General features: G+C 41.9%; 1 protein-coding gene across 4 annotated transcripts in view; it reads left to right on the forward strand.

Moving 5' to 3' along the window:
• CRIM1 (cysteine rich transmembrane BMP regulator 1) overlaps positions 1-15936 on the forward strand; it is a 187734-nt gene that overhangs the window by 23750 nt on the left and 148048 nt on the right. For all 4 annotated transcript variants that reach the window (XM_019647786.1, XM_019647789.1, XM_019647787.1 and 1 more), the window contains exon 2: positions 13676-13849. In XM_019647786.1, the coding sequence (XP_019503331.1) occupies positions 13676-13849 (174 nt within the window). The remainder of the gene's footprint in view (positions 1-13675; positions 13850-15936) is intronic.

The following is a 15936-nucleotide window of genomic DNA, read 5'->3' on the forward strand; positions in this document are numbered from 1 at the left end:
CCTTCTGAGTGAAAGTGGCATTCTGTTTCAGCCAAAAAAATACACCAGATCTTGACAATGCCTGAGTTCAGAGAACTGTTGCTGTACCAGGAATCCGAGAGTTACGGATCTGGAAAGGCCCTCAGGAAAGGGTCTCTAGGCCAGCCCCCTCATTTTGCAGGTGAAGGAACGGATGCCTGTTACACTTTGTTGTGTTCTCTTAGGCTTTTTAGTTTCTACTGTGCCTGCCATGGTGGCTGCTGCTGCTTCCTTTCGAACCCAAAGAGAGTGAGGGGCTTTCTCTGGCCCGCCCTGAAGGGAGGAGTCTTGGGGCCCCTGTTGTCCTCCCTGTCCCGTGGCCGTGGTCCCCGAGGAGTGGGCACGGTGGGCCGAAACGACCTGTGCTGAACTTTCCCCTCCCCACCTCCCTTCCTGGCTCCGTGCTCCACCTCACCCCCCATGAAGGAATCCGGAGCCCTCCCCCAGGGGGTGCGAAGCCACTGGAATGTGGCGTTCTGACCCCTGGCAGTTGAGTGTCCTGGATCGACCTGGCCTGGGAAACAGGAAGGACCCAAGGGAGGGGGGACGAGTGCCCCCATGGCCTCAGGGTGGGATGACGGGAAGGGAAGTGCTGGGCAGTGTGACACCCCCAAGTAGGCCCCGCTGACTTCCACAACATGGGAGAACAGGCAGGCAGCGCCCTGGGGCAGCACCCTGTGAACAGGCAGTTTCATGGATGGAGGCCTCTGGCAGGGCTGAGCCCCAGGGGGTGAGATGCCAGAGCAGCTGGGGTGAGGAGGAAACTGTTACAGGCGGTAAGGAAGGGGAAGGTGGTGGATGGAAGAAGGAATGTCCAGCCACTGTGCAGGTGACCCATCTGTCACTTGAGAAACCAAATATGTCAGAAGGTGGGAAAGACAGAAGCTGGGAAAGATAGTTCTAAAGAAACTCCCACCCCAGTGTGAGACCCCATTGCTTTGAACATGCTCACCTTTGGTAAGAGAGTCGTGGCGAGACAGGGTTAGTGAAGGGGGTCGCTGCAAATTCAGGGCAAGGCTGATGGACACTTGTTTGTCCTTTACTGTTTCTGTCAGTGATGGACCCCCTGGATCATGCTCAGGTTATGTACCCCCCTCAAAGAAATTTTCAAAAACCATTAGGCGGAGCCTCCGGGGGATGATGTCCCCCTCAGCTCCTTGCCCATCTCCAGGAGAAGGGAACCTTGTGTCTTCAGCTTCCTCCCACTCACAGCCTGCCTGAGAACCAGGATGCAGGAGCGAAAGCTTGGAGCCGCCTCACCCAAATCCTTGTGAAGCCACAAGCAGGTTGTACTGTTGCCAAACTGCACATGAGGTTTGCCAGGAAGGCAAACCAGCTTTTCGTGGGGGGTGTTTAAAATTTACTTCCGTGCTTACGGGAAAGGAACCAAAACTATAGGTGGCAGAATGTTTCTGAAACACCTGTTGAAGAGAGAAATCCTAACTGCTGCCATACCTGAGGGATTGGGTTTCGTCTGCAGCTAGGATCGCTCTATGCTGAGTCAGTTGACTTCCCAGGGTTGTCTTGAAGGGTAATTAAATGTCATGCCACATCCTCTCTGAAGCGAGGGTGCTAATCTCCTTTCCTCTTTTCTCACATGACATTGTACAAAGCCCTAGGAGTGGCAGCCTTAGTACTAGGCAGAAATGCCTTGGTTATTAGCCTCATTCATTGGACCTGCAAAGCAGGGTCTGTGGTACCCCTTCTTCCACCTAATTGATACCAAAAGCCACCAGGTGAGACCCAGTGGGATACTGCAGGCAGTGCAGCAGATAAGCTGGCCAGTGGCTCACTACTCAAGGTGTGTGTCTTATGGTCTGCCCTGAGAGCCTACTGATCTTCTATAAATTTGGATGTTTAAAACAACTGAAATGTTAAAGAACACATGAAGTACTTGCATGTAAGTTTAAAGCTACATATCCCTGTATGTTCCAATCCTTTGAAAAATCGATTGTCCTTATTGTTAGTTAAATGCGATGTGGATTTGATCAGAGCATCCTTTGGGAATTGTCTACATTTGGTATTTCCTTTCATATCATAAAAAACCATTCGTTCTTGAAAACATGTATTGAACCTAATAAAATAGACAATTTTTAACCTTTTAAGTAGGAGTTAAGGTAGGTATAGTTCCACAAATTGTGAGTTGTATCATTCGAACAGTTTTCTGATGATCTCTTTTACACTATAAGACTAACTTTAAGTAGAATAACATTGCAGAATCCTGATCTTAAAAAACCCACCTACCTAACTGCATATGGGAATACATATTGCTGTAGCGTGTGGAAAAAGGACTGGGCGATCACATGGTTTTTATTTATGTTTCTTTTTGGATGCAAATAGTTATTCTCTATGTGTGTATGTATATGCGTGCGTGTAGTCTAATTTGAAATGTAGAAATATATCAACGTTCTTTAACTTTGATACCATGGTGTTTTAAAATACCCAAAGGTCCCTGTTTCCTGAGTCCTTGGGGCACAAATTACTATACAGTTTATTTATTTGCATCTCAAACATTCCAAAAAGATACTAAATAGAAATGTATAAGTGTTGACGCGCTTAAGCAAACCTGAATCTTAGATACCCACAGAATGTCTTTAAAGCTGCTGGGTTTTGCCCCACATGATGTTATTAATAGAGAATGTCTCCTCATAGAGTGGTCACCTACTTCAGTTTACCATTCATTTTTCCCATTCAGCAAGTGGGGATGGGGACCCGCCGTGTGCCATCAACTTGGTTCAGCGTGCAGTGGCTGTAGAAATGGGGAAGGCACCGTTTCTGCTCCTCAAAAAGCTCAGAATTCTGCTGCAAATGAACCATGCAATGCCTTGAGATACGTGAAGTGTTGTGGGTGGCAGAAAATCAAGTAAACGTCTTTGAGAAGACATTTAAGCCGGGCACAGTAAGATGGTAGCAGATTTCCAGTAAACAGAGAAGAAAGATCCTTCCTTCCAAGAGGAAGTGGAATTGGCAAAGGCCTGTTGAAGTGAAAATGCACCATGTACTCAAGGACTTGATTGAGTCAGTATTTATGGAGGACCTACTGTGTGCGAGGCCCTGTTCCGGTGCAGAAGGATGTAGCATGAACAATACATGAAAATCCCTACCAACCTGGAGGGACAGGTGTTTGGTTTGCAGTTTAAATAGAGTGGTCACAGAAAGTCTTGCAGAGTTGCGTTTGATCAGACACTGGAAGGAGTATGGGAGTGAACCGCGCACATACCTGGGTGAGGGCATTCCAGGTGGAGGGGACAGTGTGACCATGACCCTGAGGCTTCATGACCTAGAAGGGAAGAGGTGCTGGCTGTGCAGTGGGACATAACTGGAAAGTGAGCTGGGGCTTCCTCATTTACCAGTGTGGAGGGTCGGACTTGATCCTATAGGCAGGCGGGAGCCATTAAAGATCTTTAGATAGTGTTGATACTGTTGTCATAACAGATATACCCAAACTGAGTGCGCAGTGACTCAGGCCTGAGTGCCTGTTAGGCATAGAGGCTCCATCACTACACGAAGGAAACCCCAGTTTTGTGAGAAATGTGCAAATGTATTTTTCAAGCATGTTCTTAAGGTTTCTTAATCTTTTTATGATCTCATTATATTTACTTGTGTGGTCTATTTCATACAAATCTTATGGATTAAATCATTGCTGTGTAAATCAGTCCTCCCAAGATATTAATATTCATTTCTTGACATACCCTGAGGCAAGAGTCCTGCTTTTCATTGTCCCCTGATGTATATTTACTTCTAGGTGGAGAGTTCTAGGATGAATTTCAAGGACTTGATGCCTTTACAATGAATGTATAACAAGCCCTGTGTGGCATGAGGTTTCTTAATAGACCACAGTTGCCTCCCTAATTTTCATTTCTAATTCATAACACTGCTTCCTGCATAAACGTATAGTAGCAATGAGAATTTTAATGATGCTTTAGGAAAAAAAAATATCTGGACGTATACATCAGACTTTCACTTGTGATGAAATTGTTAGCTGTGGAAATGGTAAACTGTACACGTTAAAAAGCGTTCGTTGAGTATTGCTGGCAAATGGTGCTTTGTTGCCGGGACCAGACAGCTGGAGGTTCATGGAATGCGTAGTAATAAATAAGATCAAACAGAGATTACATGTACTTCACAGAAGAATTTAAAGGTTTGGGTTTTTAGGCATGATATTTAGGGATGATGTTTCTTTATAGAACAGGACGAGTTAGTGATAAGGAGAAGCTAGGAATATAATTGTTGGAATTTAAACTTGATCCCTCTTTGGCTTCTTATCATCTTCCACTTGGTTTACTTTGAAGAATTCAGATGAATTATTAAGGTAAAGTTCACAGCAGTGGTCAAGTTGATTTGTGAAAGCATTCCTTACAAAACAACTGCTAACTGATTTTACAAAATTATTATCCTGAAAAAGATTCCTTAATGCTACTTACAGAGAGTTATGCCTTTTTAAAAATCATTATTTGCCCCTCAGGAGTACTGAGGTGAAGGCAATGTTGCCTTAACAAAGAAACCCTTGCTTCCTGGATGATAGAATACTTGAGATTATATTTATATTGTTGGATTTTTCTGTTCTTCTGATGTTTCCCAATGTGCCCTTGCAACTCCATTTGTCTTAGCTCAGGTGTCACCGAGAGGCCTCTGTCTGCCCCTGTGGTAATGGCCATCAGTAGTGGGTCTCCAGGCCACATCCGCTTGAGATGGCCTTCACCACATTGAGATGGGGAATGGCGGTGTTCCTTCCTTCCTTTTCCCTGATGCTTAAGTCCTTTGGACTCACTTGAACTTGAAGTTTTGCCCAACGCTTTGACTACCTCACTTCCCTGTTTGTTCAGTTCCTCCTGCTGCCTGCTTGATGATAGTCTCTACAGAATGCAGTTAGGCTGCTTAGCTTCTCCTCAGCGAAATGTGTGAATCTGTGGAAAGCACCTAGTATTGTGTAATTTCTGGCGCATAATGTGGCTCATTAAATGTGAGTTATCAGAAGATTTGTCTTTTGTCAGGGGCGGGGGGAGGTGAAATGTGCTTCATTATCTGTGTTAACTGTTCAGCTACTATAATGAAAAATTTGTATCCTTCCAAGTGCTTATTTTCAGACCAACATGTTCATTTTGTTGTTTGAAGTTCGGGTCATATTCTTTTTACTGTAGTGGTTCATACTTTGGGATGAGTGCAACCTAAAAAAAAAGGCATTCTCATAGCTAGTCTTCTGTTTTGCTCCTGGATGTTTGACTAGAAGATTTCAGGTTAGAGCACACATTAATATTTATAAAATGGCACTGAGCAGTCATCATATCTTCAAGTATTTTTCTGGCAAGAAGCATTAGCTTGTGTCACGTTATCTAATTACGGTCACCATAGATGAAGGTGTTATTATAGAAAGGGATAGAATAGAGTTTATTATTTAAGTTATTTATCTAACATGGTTGAGAAATATAATATTTACTTATCTGACATGTCATAAATATTTATGGATATGTTGAAGTGTTGGTTAATACAGTGTTGAGGTTGAAAGAAAACTGGAGTTTGTGTTAATTTTCACAAGTAGGAACACTGAGATCCAAAGATTTTTCTGTGATTTCTGAATAAGTGACCTTATTCCCCTTCCACCAAACTCACTTTCCAGAAAAAATTTGACACTTAAAGATTCCGATTGCTTTGTATAAATGCATCCTCTATCCTCCAACCCCATATCCCTGGTCATTCCTTTCGCAGGCATTTATTTTCTTAAGCTACTATTTGCTAAGCCCAGTGACAAAAAGAAGTCAAACTATTTCTCTGGCTTTGAAGAACCCACTTGCTGGTGGAGGAGATTAGATGGGCCATTTCATTATGCTGCCATAAGGGAACTAATTTTAATAGATATACAATAGAAATTCTACGGAGGAGATAATACTTAATTCAGTCCCTGTAGAGTGGATGAAACCTAGACAGTATTAAAGACTGAATAGGCGTTTTCAAAGCAGGTAAAGAGAAGCTTTCTAGGCAGAGAGAGCAGCTCGTGCAGAGAGCCACATCGTCATTAAGTATGACTGGAATAAGGGGAAGGAGTGGAAGAGATGAGGCTGAAGAAGTGGGTTGGGATCAAATCTAAACAGGCTTTGTTGTCCATGCCAAAGACTTGAATGGCCAGATGTTGGACTTTATTTTATAGACGGTTGCTTCCCAGCTCCATATCCTTAAAGAAGTTTGATAGGGCTCTTCTTATAACACCCCTCCCTGGGTGTGATTTACACTAAAGGTGTTATTTACACTTCTATAGGAGGATAAAACTCCATGATTGAGGTATAATCACCTGGCTTAATTCAAGGATGGCTTTTAGAATATCTAGATGAAGAGAGGAAATGTGTAACCATTAGGCACTTCTCCAAGATAATTTTCCCCTCAACTATGATAATTTTTGAGCAGCAGTGCATTTGATAACTAAGAAACAGTAATCTTGGAAGCTGGTTAAACATGGAGTTACATGTTTTAATGGACATTCAAGCTCAGAGAAGACTGTTGCTTAATAATGACATGTGCCTGAATAGAAGGCCAGTCCAGCACTGTGAAAACATGGGCCAGGGGAGGAAGCCTGAGATTTTCCTTAAAAAAATGTTGGGATCCACTCTGAAAGCAGAGGAAATGTAACCAGAGGGTACAGTCAGAGTAATTGTAGCTCAGGAACAATTTACATGAGCAGTCTGGTAACTGTCAATCAAATACCATAAGCATGTGATTCTATCACACTGTGCCCAGTAAATGGTTAGCATTGTACAGTTTGAACAGATGCCAGAATTGAGGAAACATGAGGATAAAGTCTAAAGGGACCTCATGGGTTATCCATTCCTCCTCCGTTTCAGTAATGAAAAAATTGGAACCTAGAGGACCAAATGCCTTGTTCAAGGTCGCTCTGTGAACTATTAATAATAACAGAGTTTTGGTTGTGGTCTTCTGGGCCGGGGCCCTCTCCACCACCTACCTACTTCGGAGCTGTCTTAACTACGCAATGTAAGACAGACAGACAGACAGATAGATCGATCCTAATGCAGGCAGAACTGTGAAGTGGGAGAGCCGGTTTCTGTGGTCCCCGTCTCTCTGCATCTTCTTGTTGCATAAATTCCTTGCTTTTGGAGACACGGCTTGTCTTCTCAAGCACCCTTCTGTTCCCCCACTAACTTCCTGCTATCAAATAGGAAATTATCCTTCTCTTACTTAACCTTTTCCTCTGTTTCAGGATTCCTAGAAACATCTCATTCACATACTTGGTATGATTTTGATTAGCATGGGGGAAATAGTACTGCAAACTCCTTTTTCCTGACACCTACCTTGAAGCCTCAGCACCTTGCTCAGTTCTTGCTGTGCTGATGTGCACATTTTAATATTGCCATTGTTTTCAGGGTTTGACCATTCTGGTGTATCGCTGCATATGCCTAACAGTTTCACTTTGTGGCAGTGCCTATAAAACAGATTTTTGTGACACGACCCATTTCTGATAACCATAATTCCGCCCTTCTTGCTTTGCACGAATTATAGCACTGGAGGGAGAGGGAAACGGAAGCGCCGGCTTTCAGAACATCCGCCTGAAGGTTGGAGTAGAGAGAATGAAAGCTCAGCAGATTCGGTTCCTCCTTGAGCAGAACTGAATGGCTGACAACAGCCAGCCAGGAACTGGGGGAGTTCCGAGCAGCACGTTTACATGACACTGGAGCATCTAGGCTGGCATGGAGGAGATGCCACTCTTAGCTGTTTGCATCTTACTATAGCCACATGGATATGTGAACAGCTGTAGAATCAGTTTCATCTGTATTCCCAGAACCCTCTCCTCTGCCAACAGAATTCCATTACTGTGAGCATCTCAGTGTATATCGTGCATTTTTTTCTTTTTAATATCTGCTATAGCATATTTCTTTTAAGTGGATGACCACATAATGAGGCACCGCGGTATCTTGGTTGGGTGTAAACTCGGTTAACCTAGGCATTTACCAGGTAGGAAAGGGAAGGCTCTGAGTCTACAAATGCCTTCTGCCTTCAGGAAGTCATATTTCAGATCAACACAGTACTTTGTCCAGTGAGTACAGTCATACCCGAAACATTTTATCCCATGATAGTGGAATTTGAGATACCAGCAAGCAGATGGAAAGATATTGTGAAGGGCAGAGAGGTGGAATCCGTGACCAGTCAGGCACTGGTTCCTAAAGCCCCTGGGCACACAGCAGGGCGGGTCCCCTGGAGCTGCTGTGTCCCTGATCTGGGCCTGCCTTTGTACATCTTGCAAGATTGCTCTTCCTTCACACCCTTTTCCTCATTCCCTCTTTCCTACCCTCAGGGTCGAAACTCCTAACTAGACTTTGCGTTTAAAACCTTTCATGCCACATATGGAAGGAAAAAGTTTCAGGCATTATCAAGAATGTTGGGAGATGCTTTGTGGAGCAGAAAGACCAAGGCCAGGGTAGCACTGAATACGACTGTTGGAAGGACAGGTGTTTTTGCTTCGGGACCACATGTGTGCTCTTAAACCAAAAACCAAAATAGTTTACTACACTAAAAATATACAAGAGCTGTTAATAAAAATAGGGTTAGGGGCAGGTCACTCAGAACCTATGGAACTGTGTACGCAGAGGATGAGAATCCAAATAAAAAGACTGACACAGGTAAGCCGCACGGGACATTCGCACCTGGAGCCTGGGCACCCCGTCGTCTGTGGCCTTCGCCACTCCTGAGCTCGTGCCGCTTCCTTCAGGGCATAGGGCCTGAAGACATTCTCTTTTAATGAAGACCAATTTCATCTGAATTAAACATAAGACCCAGGGGGAGTTTCTTCATCATGATTTTTAAATACAGGGAAACGCCTCTAGCTTTCTCATTTGTACTCACAAATTCCCAGGATAGTTGAAGGCAGTGGAAGCTTCAGCCACTAGAGCTGTGCATTTCTTGCACTAAAGGAAGCAATTTAAACAAGATGATCAGCCTTTGCTTAAGGTGTTCATTTATTGCTAAGACTTTTTCTTTAGTTGTGGAAACTTGCTCCTGATCTTTTTTTTTTTTTTCATAATGTTAATTTGCTGGGAAAAAAATCATGAATGAACCAGCACAACTTCTGCATTATAGTGACATTATTTTCCTATTTACCCGTTATGTATTAGCGAAATCACATGAAAGAAACATGCGTTTTTACGGTTCAGTGATAGCTGGTAGGGGAAGAGGTACCCAGTGTCCTTCGTTATCTCTCAGCCCTGGATCCCGGGCTGCCTTGGCCCAGGTACACCAGCAAGGCATGCTCTTTAGAATAGCAGCTCTCAAAGTGGGGGCCACAGACCCCTGGGAGACCCCAAGTACGAGGTCAAAACTATTTCCTAGTCATGTTAAATGTTACTTGTTTTCTCCTGTGGGTCAACATTTGTACTGGCGGCACCAACGCAGTGGTGGTGAAACTGCTGGCCTCTTAGTAAGAAGCTGTGGCACCAACCGGTGCTAGTTAGTCATGGCATCCGTCACCACCATGCACGTGCACTGAAGTAAACACTAATAACAAAATAATAAACATCATAAAAAGTGAATTTCCTTTAAGCAGGCCCTGGGTTGAAGCAGTACAAGTTATTAATTTTATCACCTTTCAACCCTTGATTGCACATCTTATTAATGTCGCGTGGGATGAAATGGGAAGGCGGCTCAGAGCACTTCTGCCGCTACAGACTGAAGCACCGTGGTGGTCTCGGGGAAAAGCATCGTGTTTCGAGATGTCTTCTAAACCTCCAAGGGGAGATTTCAGGTTGGCAGTTAGATGTAACTGACGCCTCACTGTAGTACTCAGATATTTGGACATATTGGAGCATGCGTGGATTTTAACTCATAGAGGAAATGATCAGATTTCTCTCGTTTTATGTTTAGAGAAAAGAACATCACGTTGTGATCTGGTATCTTGCGGAAGTTACACACTTAAAAATATACCTGCAGAGGTTTCTCAACTGTGCTGACCTTTCAGGCCCAGAGACTACATCTTGTCACATGGAGAGTACCAGGAAAAAAACTGCTGGATATAAATAGTTAAAGGGCAGCACTCCTGTTTTTAACTCTTTTTTTTTTTTCCCCTGACCAGTCCAAGGAGAAACCAGGAACTATGTTAGAGAATCAGAACCTTGACCCTTGTACTGTATATATGGATTTACTTAAGAAAAAGGAGATTTTAAATGTCAAACTTCCCAATTACTGTCAGCAGCACAATTGGGCTGAGATTTGATTTTTCTAATCAAACCTCACTAAATGTTTGCTTTCAGTCCCTGTTGGTTGGCTGTTAAATGATTTTAAAACATAATGTTCTGTACTACAAAAACAAAATCATTTGTCTCAGAAGCATGTTATACTTGATCCTATACCACAGTGGTTGCCAAGGGAACTATTTTCCAAGAAAAAAACCAAGTATTGACTAGGATAGGGACATAGAGTGGAAAGGGTTCTCCTCAAGAAAGAAAACAAAAAGCATATAAGCCATTTTTAGCTTCAGGGTCAGATGCTTCCTGACTGGTCACAGTGGCCATGGTGTTTCCTAAGGGGATGGTCAGGCTTACCTGTGCATCTCCAGGTGCAGCCTGTCACTGCTGCCAAGAAGCTGCTTCTGAGAATGAAGCAGAAAACAGTGAGGAGCCAGGGAGAGCATTAAGGGCGGCTGCCTGTTAATTCTGATTCCACAGCCAGGAAACACGGTCTTCTGTGGGGAGGCAGAGAAAGCATCTGGCAGTGAAAACAAATTGGCTCAGAGATGGACTCCTTGGAAGGGCTTCTGATGCCAGCCAGGTGATAAGAGGTTGGAGTCTTAGAGCTGAACTGGGAAAGAGACGAATGATAGATGATTCCTTGTGAGAAAAGTGCCAAAATACCTCCAAACACTTCTTTAAAATATGTGCCTCATTAATGCTTTAATAATAAGCTTTGAAGATAACATTTTTATTGTGTAAACATATTCTTTATATTGAAAAAGTTTTCCTTGTGATTGTGTGTGTGTGTGTGTGTGTGTGTATTTGGACATATTGGAACATATTGGGCATATTGGAACATAGATATGTGTATATATATATATATATATATATATATACACATACACACACACATATATACACACACATATTTTTTAAACAACACACTTTCTGTTAAAAATAAAAGCATAGTCAACAGCATTGACCATACCAATGATACGAAACTCAGATAGATAAGTAGACAGTTACTGAACACTGTCCTAAGTCCTGGGGTATGGGATTCAAAGTTGGATAAGACCTGGCTCTGCTGGTGAGGACTCTTCTAGTGGGGAAGTTTGACTTAACATAAAAATCATTTCCATGGGGACGAGGTCTATGAAGGTGTTTGCGGGAACATGAAGGATGGAGCAGCTCATAGCTGGAGAAGACTTCTCAAAAGAGCTAACATTTGAACTAGGTCTTGAAGGATGAATAGTAGTTACTGGAAGAAGACGAGAAGGAGGTTTGCTGGGTAGATAATACTTCATGAGCAAAGGCACCAAAGCAGTTATTCAGGGTTTTTAGCAAGGATCTCTGCTGAGAGCATGAGCGTGTGTGAGGGATCAATAAAAGATGAGTCTACAGAAGTAGGTCCAAGCCGTATCATGAAGAACCTTATGGTTTTATTGTTATATTTAGTAAGAAGTTGGGACTTTTTCTTATTGGCAAGAGAGAACCACTGAGCAGGTTTGTTTTTTGAGGAAGAACATTCTGATGACAGTGAGGGGAATGGTGGGGTAGTAGAAAGATGAGAATAGTGGCCAGGAGTCCGGATAGAGGATATTGTACTTGTTCAGGAGAGTAATGTCTTCAGGGAGTTCCACTTACAGTGAAGGGAAGGAGTGTTGATGGTGGGAAAAACATCTGCGTCACCATCCACTCAATTTGGTGACATATTATTAACTACCTATTTATAAACACAGTAATAACATTTCTTCTCAGAATATGATGGGAAAGTGGAGAAATAGTTTTTCAATGGTTCAAATGTTACTTGAATTTCTTACAGGTTCGTAAGTTCCTAGGGTTGAACTATATTTGAGTTACAAATTTAAATATACAGTTTATTCGTTCATGGCAAATTTCACTGAACTGGATGAGGCCAGTAGTACTAATAGCATGTCAACAATTAAATATAGAGATAAGAAATCATTTACATGTGCTGTTTTGTTATGTATTATAACTGATGACTAAATTATCATCTACTTTTCTGTGTTGAATTGTTTTAATATATTCTTACCTGGTTTTCCTTTCAGAGTAATTTAGTAATCTCACTGTTATCTTGATGATAGGAATGCACCTTTGTGTGTGTGTATATATTCTATATACACATCATAAATACAGGCTAAATAGGAAAACAAATTTTAAGGCAGATAAATTGTGTTTTTCTTTAAACTTATAAATTCATTTTACTAAGAGCTGAGGCTTTGGTCAAATAAGTGAGCTTGAGCTCCTGAAATTAAAACACAAGAGGTTTTCTTTTCTCCCTTTTCAAAGAATCACCCTAAAGCTCTTTATATTGTAAATGATATCCCCCCAAAGATCCCTTGGCAAGAAAATTATTTCATTGAGGGAAAACAGTCTTTTGCCTTACTAATGCAGTAAGTCAGTGATGTCACCAGAAGTAAAAGTTAGCCCCATAAAAATCATAGCCATTCATTTACACCATCTTCTAGAAAACACATTCTTAAGACGGCTTTATACCTGCCTTTGTTTGAGCAGCAGGTTTAAGGTATCTTAAATTCAAGCACTTTTCAAAATTCTCTCCAGATATGGTATCAGAAACATGTTTACTATTTAACAGTCAGCACTCAGTTAAGGTGTGGTAAAGTATCTATTAAAGATAATGTTAAGAGGGGGAAAAAACCCACATTAACGTCCCAGAGATTCGTAGTGAAATAATCTCGTTTTCTATAAGAGGTGTTTCAGCTCGAGGAATATCATTAAGGATTGAGTCTGCCTGTTGTTCTGTCATGTTTGTTTAATTTGATCTGGGTCCCATGAAATCTCAGGTTTCAATAGTCTGCTTCTTACAGTTTTCTTCATTCTGTGATCAGGACACTGATTTGGTCCCAGGCTCAGAATTTGCAGCCCTTATTTTTGTTCTCATTTCAGGCTTTGGTTGTGATTATTAATGGATGTTAGCATCTGCGTTGATATGCACTGGAGGGGATCTTCGCCATTGTATTCCATTCTTGACTCTTGCTGGTGTCTGAATTTTTTATGTTTATTAGCTGCCTTAATGTATTAAGTTGCAGAGCCGTTTTAAATCTGAAGCTGGTCTCTGCCATATGGAATAAACGATTGTGGGTCTTTTGTGAATAACTTTGTAGATTGACAGATGTGACCCCTGTAATTTGATTGAACATCAGAACATCCAGGAATCTTTGTTTAAAATTTAAAAATTTAAAGGAATCTCAGTTGTTATTTTAATAGCACATAAGAGGTGTAGTGGTTTTTGATCACACTTTGTCGGCATGTGTGGCTGTATTTCAGCCTTCTCAGTTACTAGGAGGTCGGGTTTCATTCATTTGGAAAATTGTAGCCAAACTGCCTTTCGTAAATGGAAGTGTCAAAATTGGATGTTAATCTTGACATCCTTGCACATTTTTGCTTTCCAGCAGGCTTTTGAATGAAGCTAACAAGTCAACATTATGTGGTTCTTAATTGTTTTACAGATGAGAACTGGGATGATGACCAACTGCTTGGTGTTGAACCATGTAATGAAAACCTTGTCTCTGGCTGCAATATAATCAATGGGAAATGTGAATGTGGCACCATTCGGACCTGTAACAACCCCTTTGAGTTTCCAAGGAAGGATATGTGCCTTTCAGCTTTGAAGAGGATTGAAGGTAAGTGTTATTTTTCACGTTTGTGAGCTTCGCATTGTGTAACCCTGCGCAGTGATAGTATTTGAGTTGGAAAAGGCAAAGACGAGCTTACAGAGATCGGTAGTTTCTGTAATCCCAAACAAGGTGCATACAGTTGAGCAGGTGCTGATGTGATGGGGTGTGCGGGCACTCGTGTGTGTCTGTACCCTGAGAGTCGTGGAACACTAATGCTGTGGTGGTATGAGCAAGGGTACTTTGTGCCAGCTTGCCTCGGTCACCTCTGCATCATGGATGATTTCACAAGTGGTGTGCTTGGGATCTGCATCTGTTGTCACCGTATCCAGTCCAGTCCGTGTGATTTGCCGTAGAAAGGTGCTCCATGAGGAGAGGGAGGGGGCTGATTAGAAATGCAGCTTATCTGGCTAGAAAGGGCGTCTTTTTAGAAGAGGTAGGAGAATTGTGCAGTGATGACTGAAGGCTTAGGTTGGTTTTGCCATGGGACAAAATCACATAGGTATGGATGGGTCATTGTGTACTTCACCTCTAGCGTGAAGTCAGAAATCACGTTAAAATAACAAGAAAATTGTACTAATAGAGCTCATAACTTGTGTACATTCATGCATAAAACCTCGAAAAAAGATCGAGGACTTGGAGATCTGATTCATGGCGACGGTGATAATGAGCGGCGTGCCCCGAGCTTGGTGCGGTGGCCGCCACCAGAATTAACACCAAGGGGAAGGCTGGGCTTGGATCTCAGCCCTGTCCCTGACCAGCAGCACTGAACTCGCAGCCCAGGTTCCTCGTGGGGAAAAAGAGGACTGAAGGAGACATTCTTAAATATACCTTTTGTCTCTAAAACGGTGCATTCTAAGATAGAGACGTAGGTAATATAATTTGGAATTTCAAGGATTTGTGAGGTCCAAAATCAAACTCCTAAGTGGAGCAGAGCTGAAGTTTTTGAATCGCCCTGTTTCCATGTCATATTAAATGGCAATAAAGAATAAGAAATTTATAATAGCTTCTAAAATAACATTTCTCTTTGTATTTACCAATGCTGTCGAATCATTAAAAGAGAATATAGTAGAAAACAAGAGACATAAAATTTTAGAACCACAGAGTCTTAGATAACATGAAATCTAGTCCTTGAATTTGAAAACTGGAAACCTGAGATCCATGCAGTGGATCACCAGCAAGCCAAGGACTAACCATGTGTAGTCTTTTTTCCATCAAATCATGACATTAGACAACACAGTCAGTTACCTAACTCGTTTTTATTGTCTCACGGCTCTGTGCTCACCCCTGTTCCCAGCCCCGTTGCCTGCCAAAAAAAGTTATTTTCCCAGCTTCATTCAGTATATAACTTTTAGGGATGTAGGTGCAGTGGTCAAAGATCCATTTAAATAATTAATTTAGTTACTCATGCACGTTTAAAATGACATTATGTCAAGTAACGCAGCAATTTCAAGAATTGCTTTTTGCCGATCTTATGTTTCACGGAAGTGTGTTGTTGCTCAGATGTTTCAGATGCGTCACCACAGCTCTCATTGTCTCTGCTCGTGCTGCTTTCCGGGTCATCTATCACCCCGTCTCGGAGCACACCCTCCTCACTTCCATCGAACTTGTTTGAAATACAGCACATTTTGAGTCAGCGTTATCACAAGTTTTGTTCTAAAACACAGTATCTTTTCACATAAAATGGATACTGTTGCCTTTTTAATTAGTTAGGTGTATGTTTATGATCTTTACAATGTGAAGATGAACTGCATTGATTTTAAAAGTGATTCTAAGCAGGCTGTTTATGAAACACTGCACTTCCAATTTTGAGAGTATTCTCTCAGGAGTAATTACTGTAGCTGATTAAATTTCTTTCCTTTTTTTTTTTTCCTTTTGAACAGATTCTGTCTGATGGCCTCTATATAATCCACAAGTAGGATTGGTTGAGGTCACTTGAGGTTAATGTATCCTCTACAAATGCTACTTTGCTTTTCAACATAAAGCACCCTGCAATGTTTGAGATTTTGTAAGAAGTCAGTGTTAGGGGATTTCCCTTTTCTGAGAAACAATATTGAAGAAAAAGCCCTACTCACATTCAAGTATATATTGCCTAT

This window comes from Hipposideros armiger, unplaced genomic scaffold (genome assembly GCF_001890085.2).
Source record: "Hipposideros armiger isolate ML-2016 unplaced genomic scaffold, ASM189008v1 scaffold_116, whole genome shotgun sequence".
Lineage (NCBI taxonomy): Eukaryota > Metazoa > Chordata > Mammalia > Chiroptera > Hipposideridae > Hipposideros > Hipposideros armiger.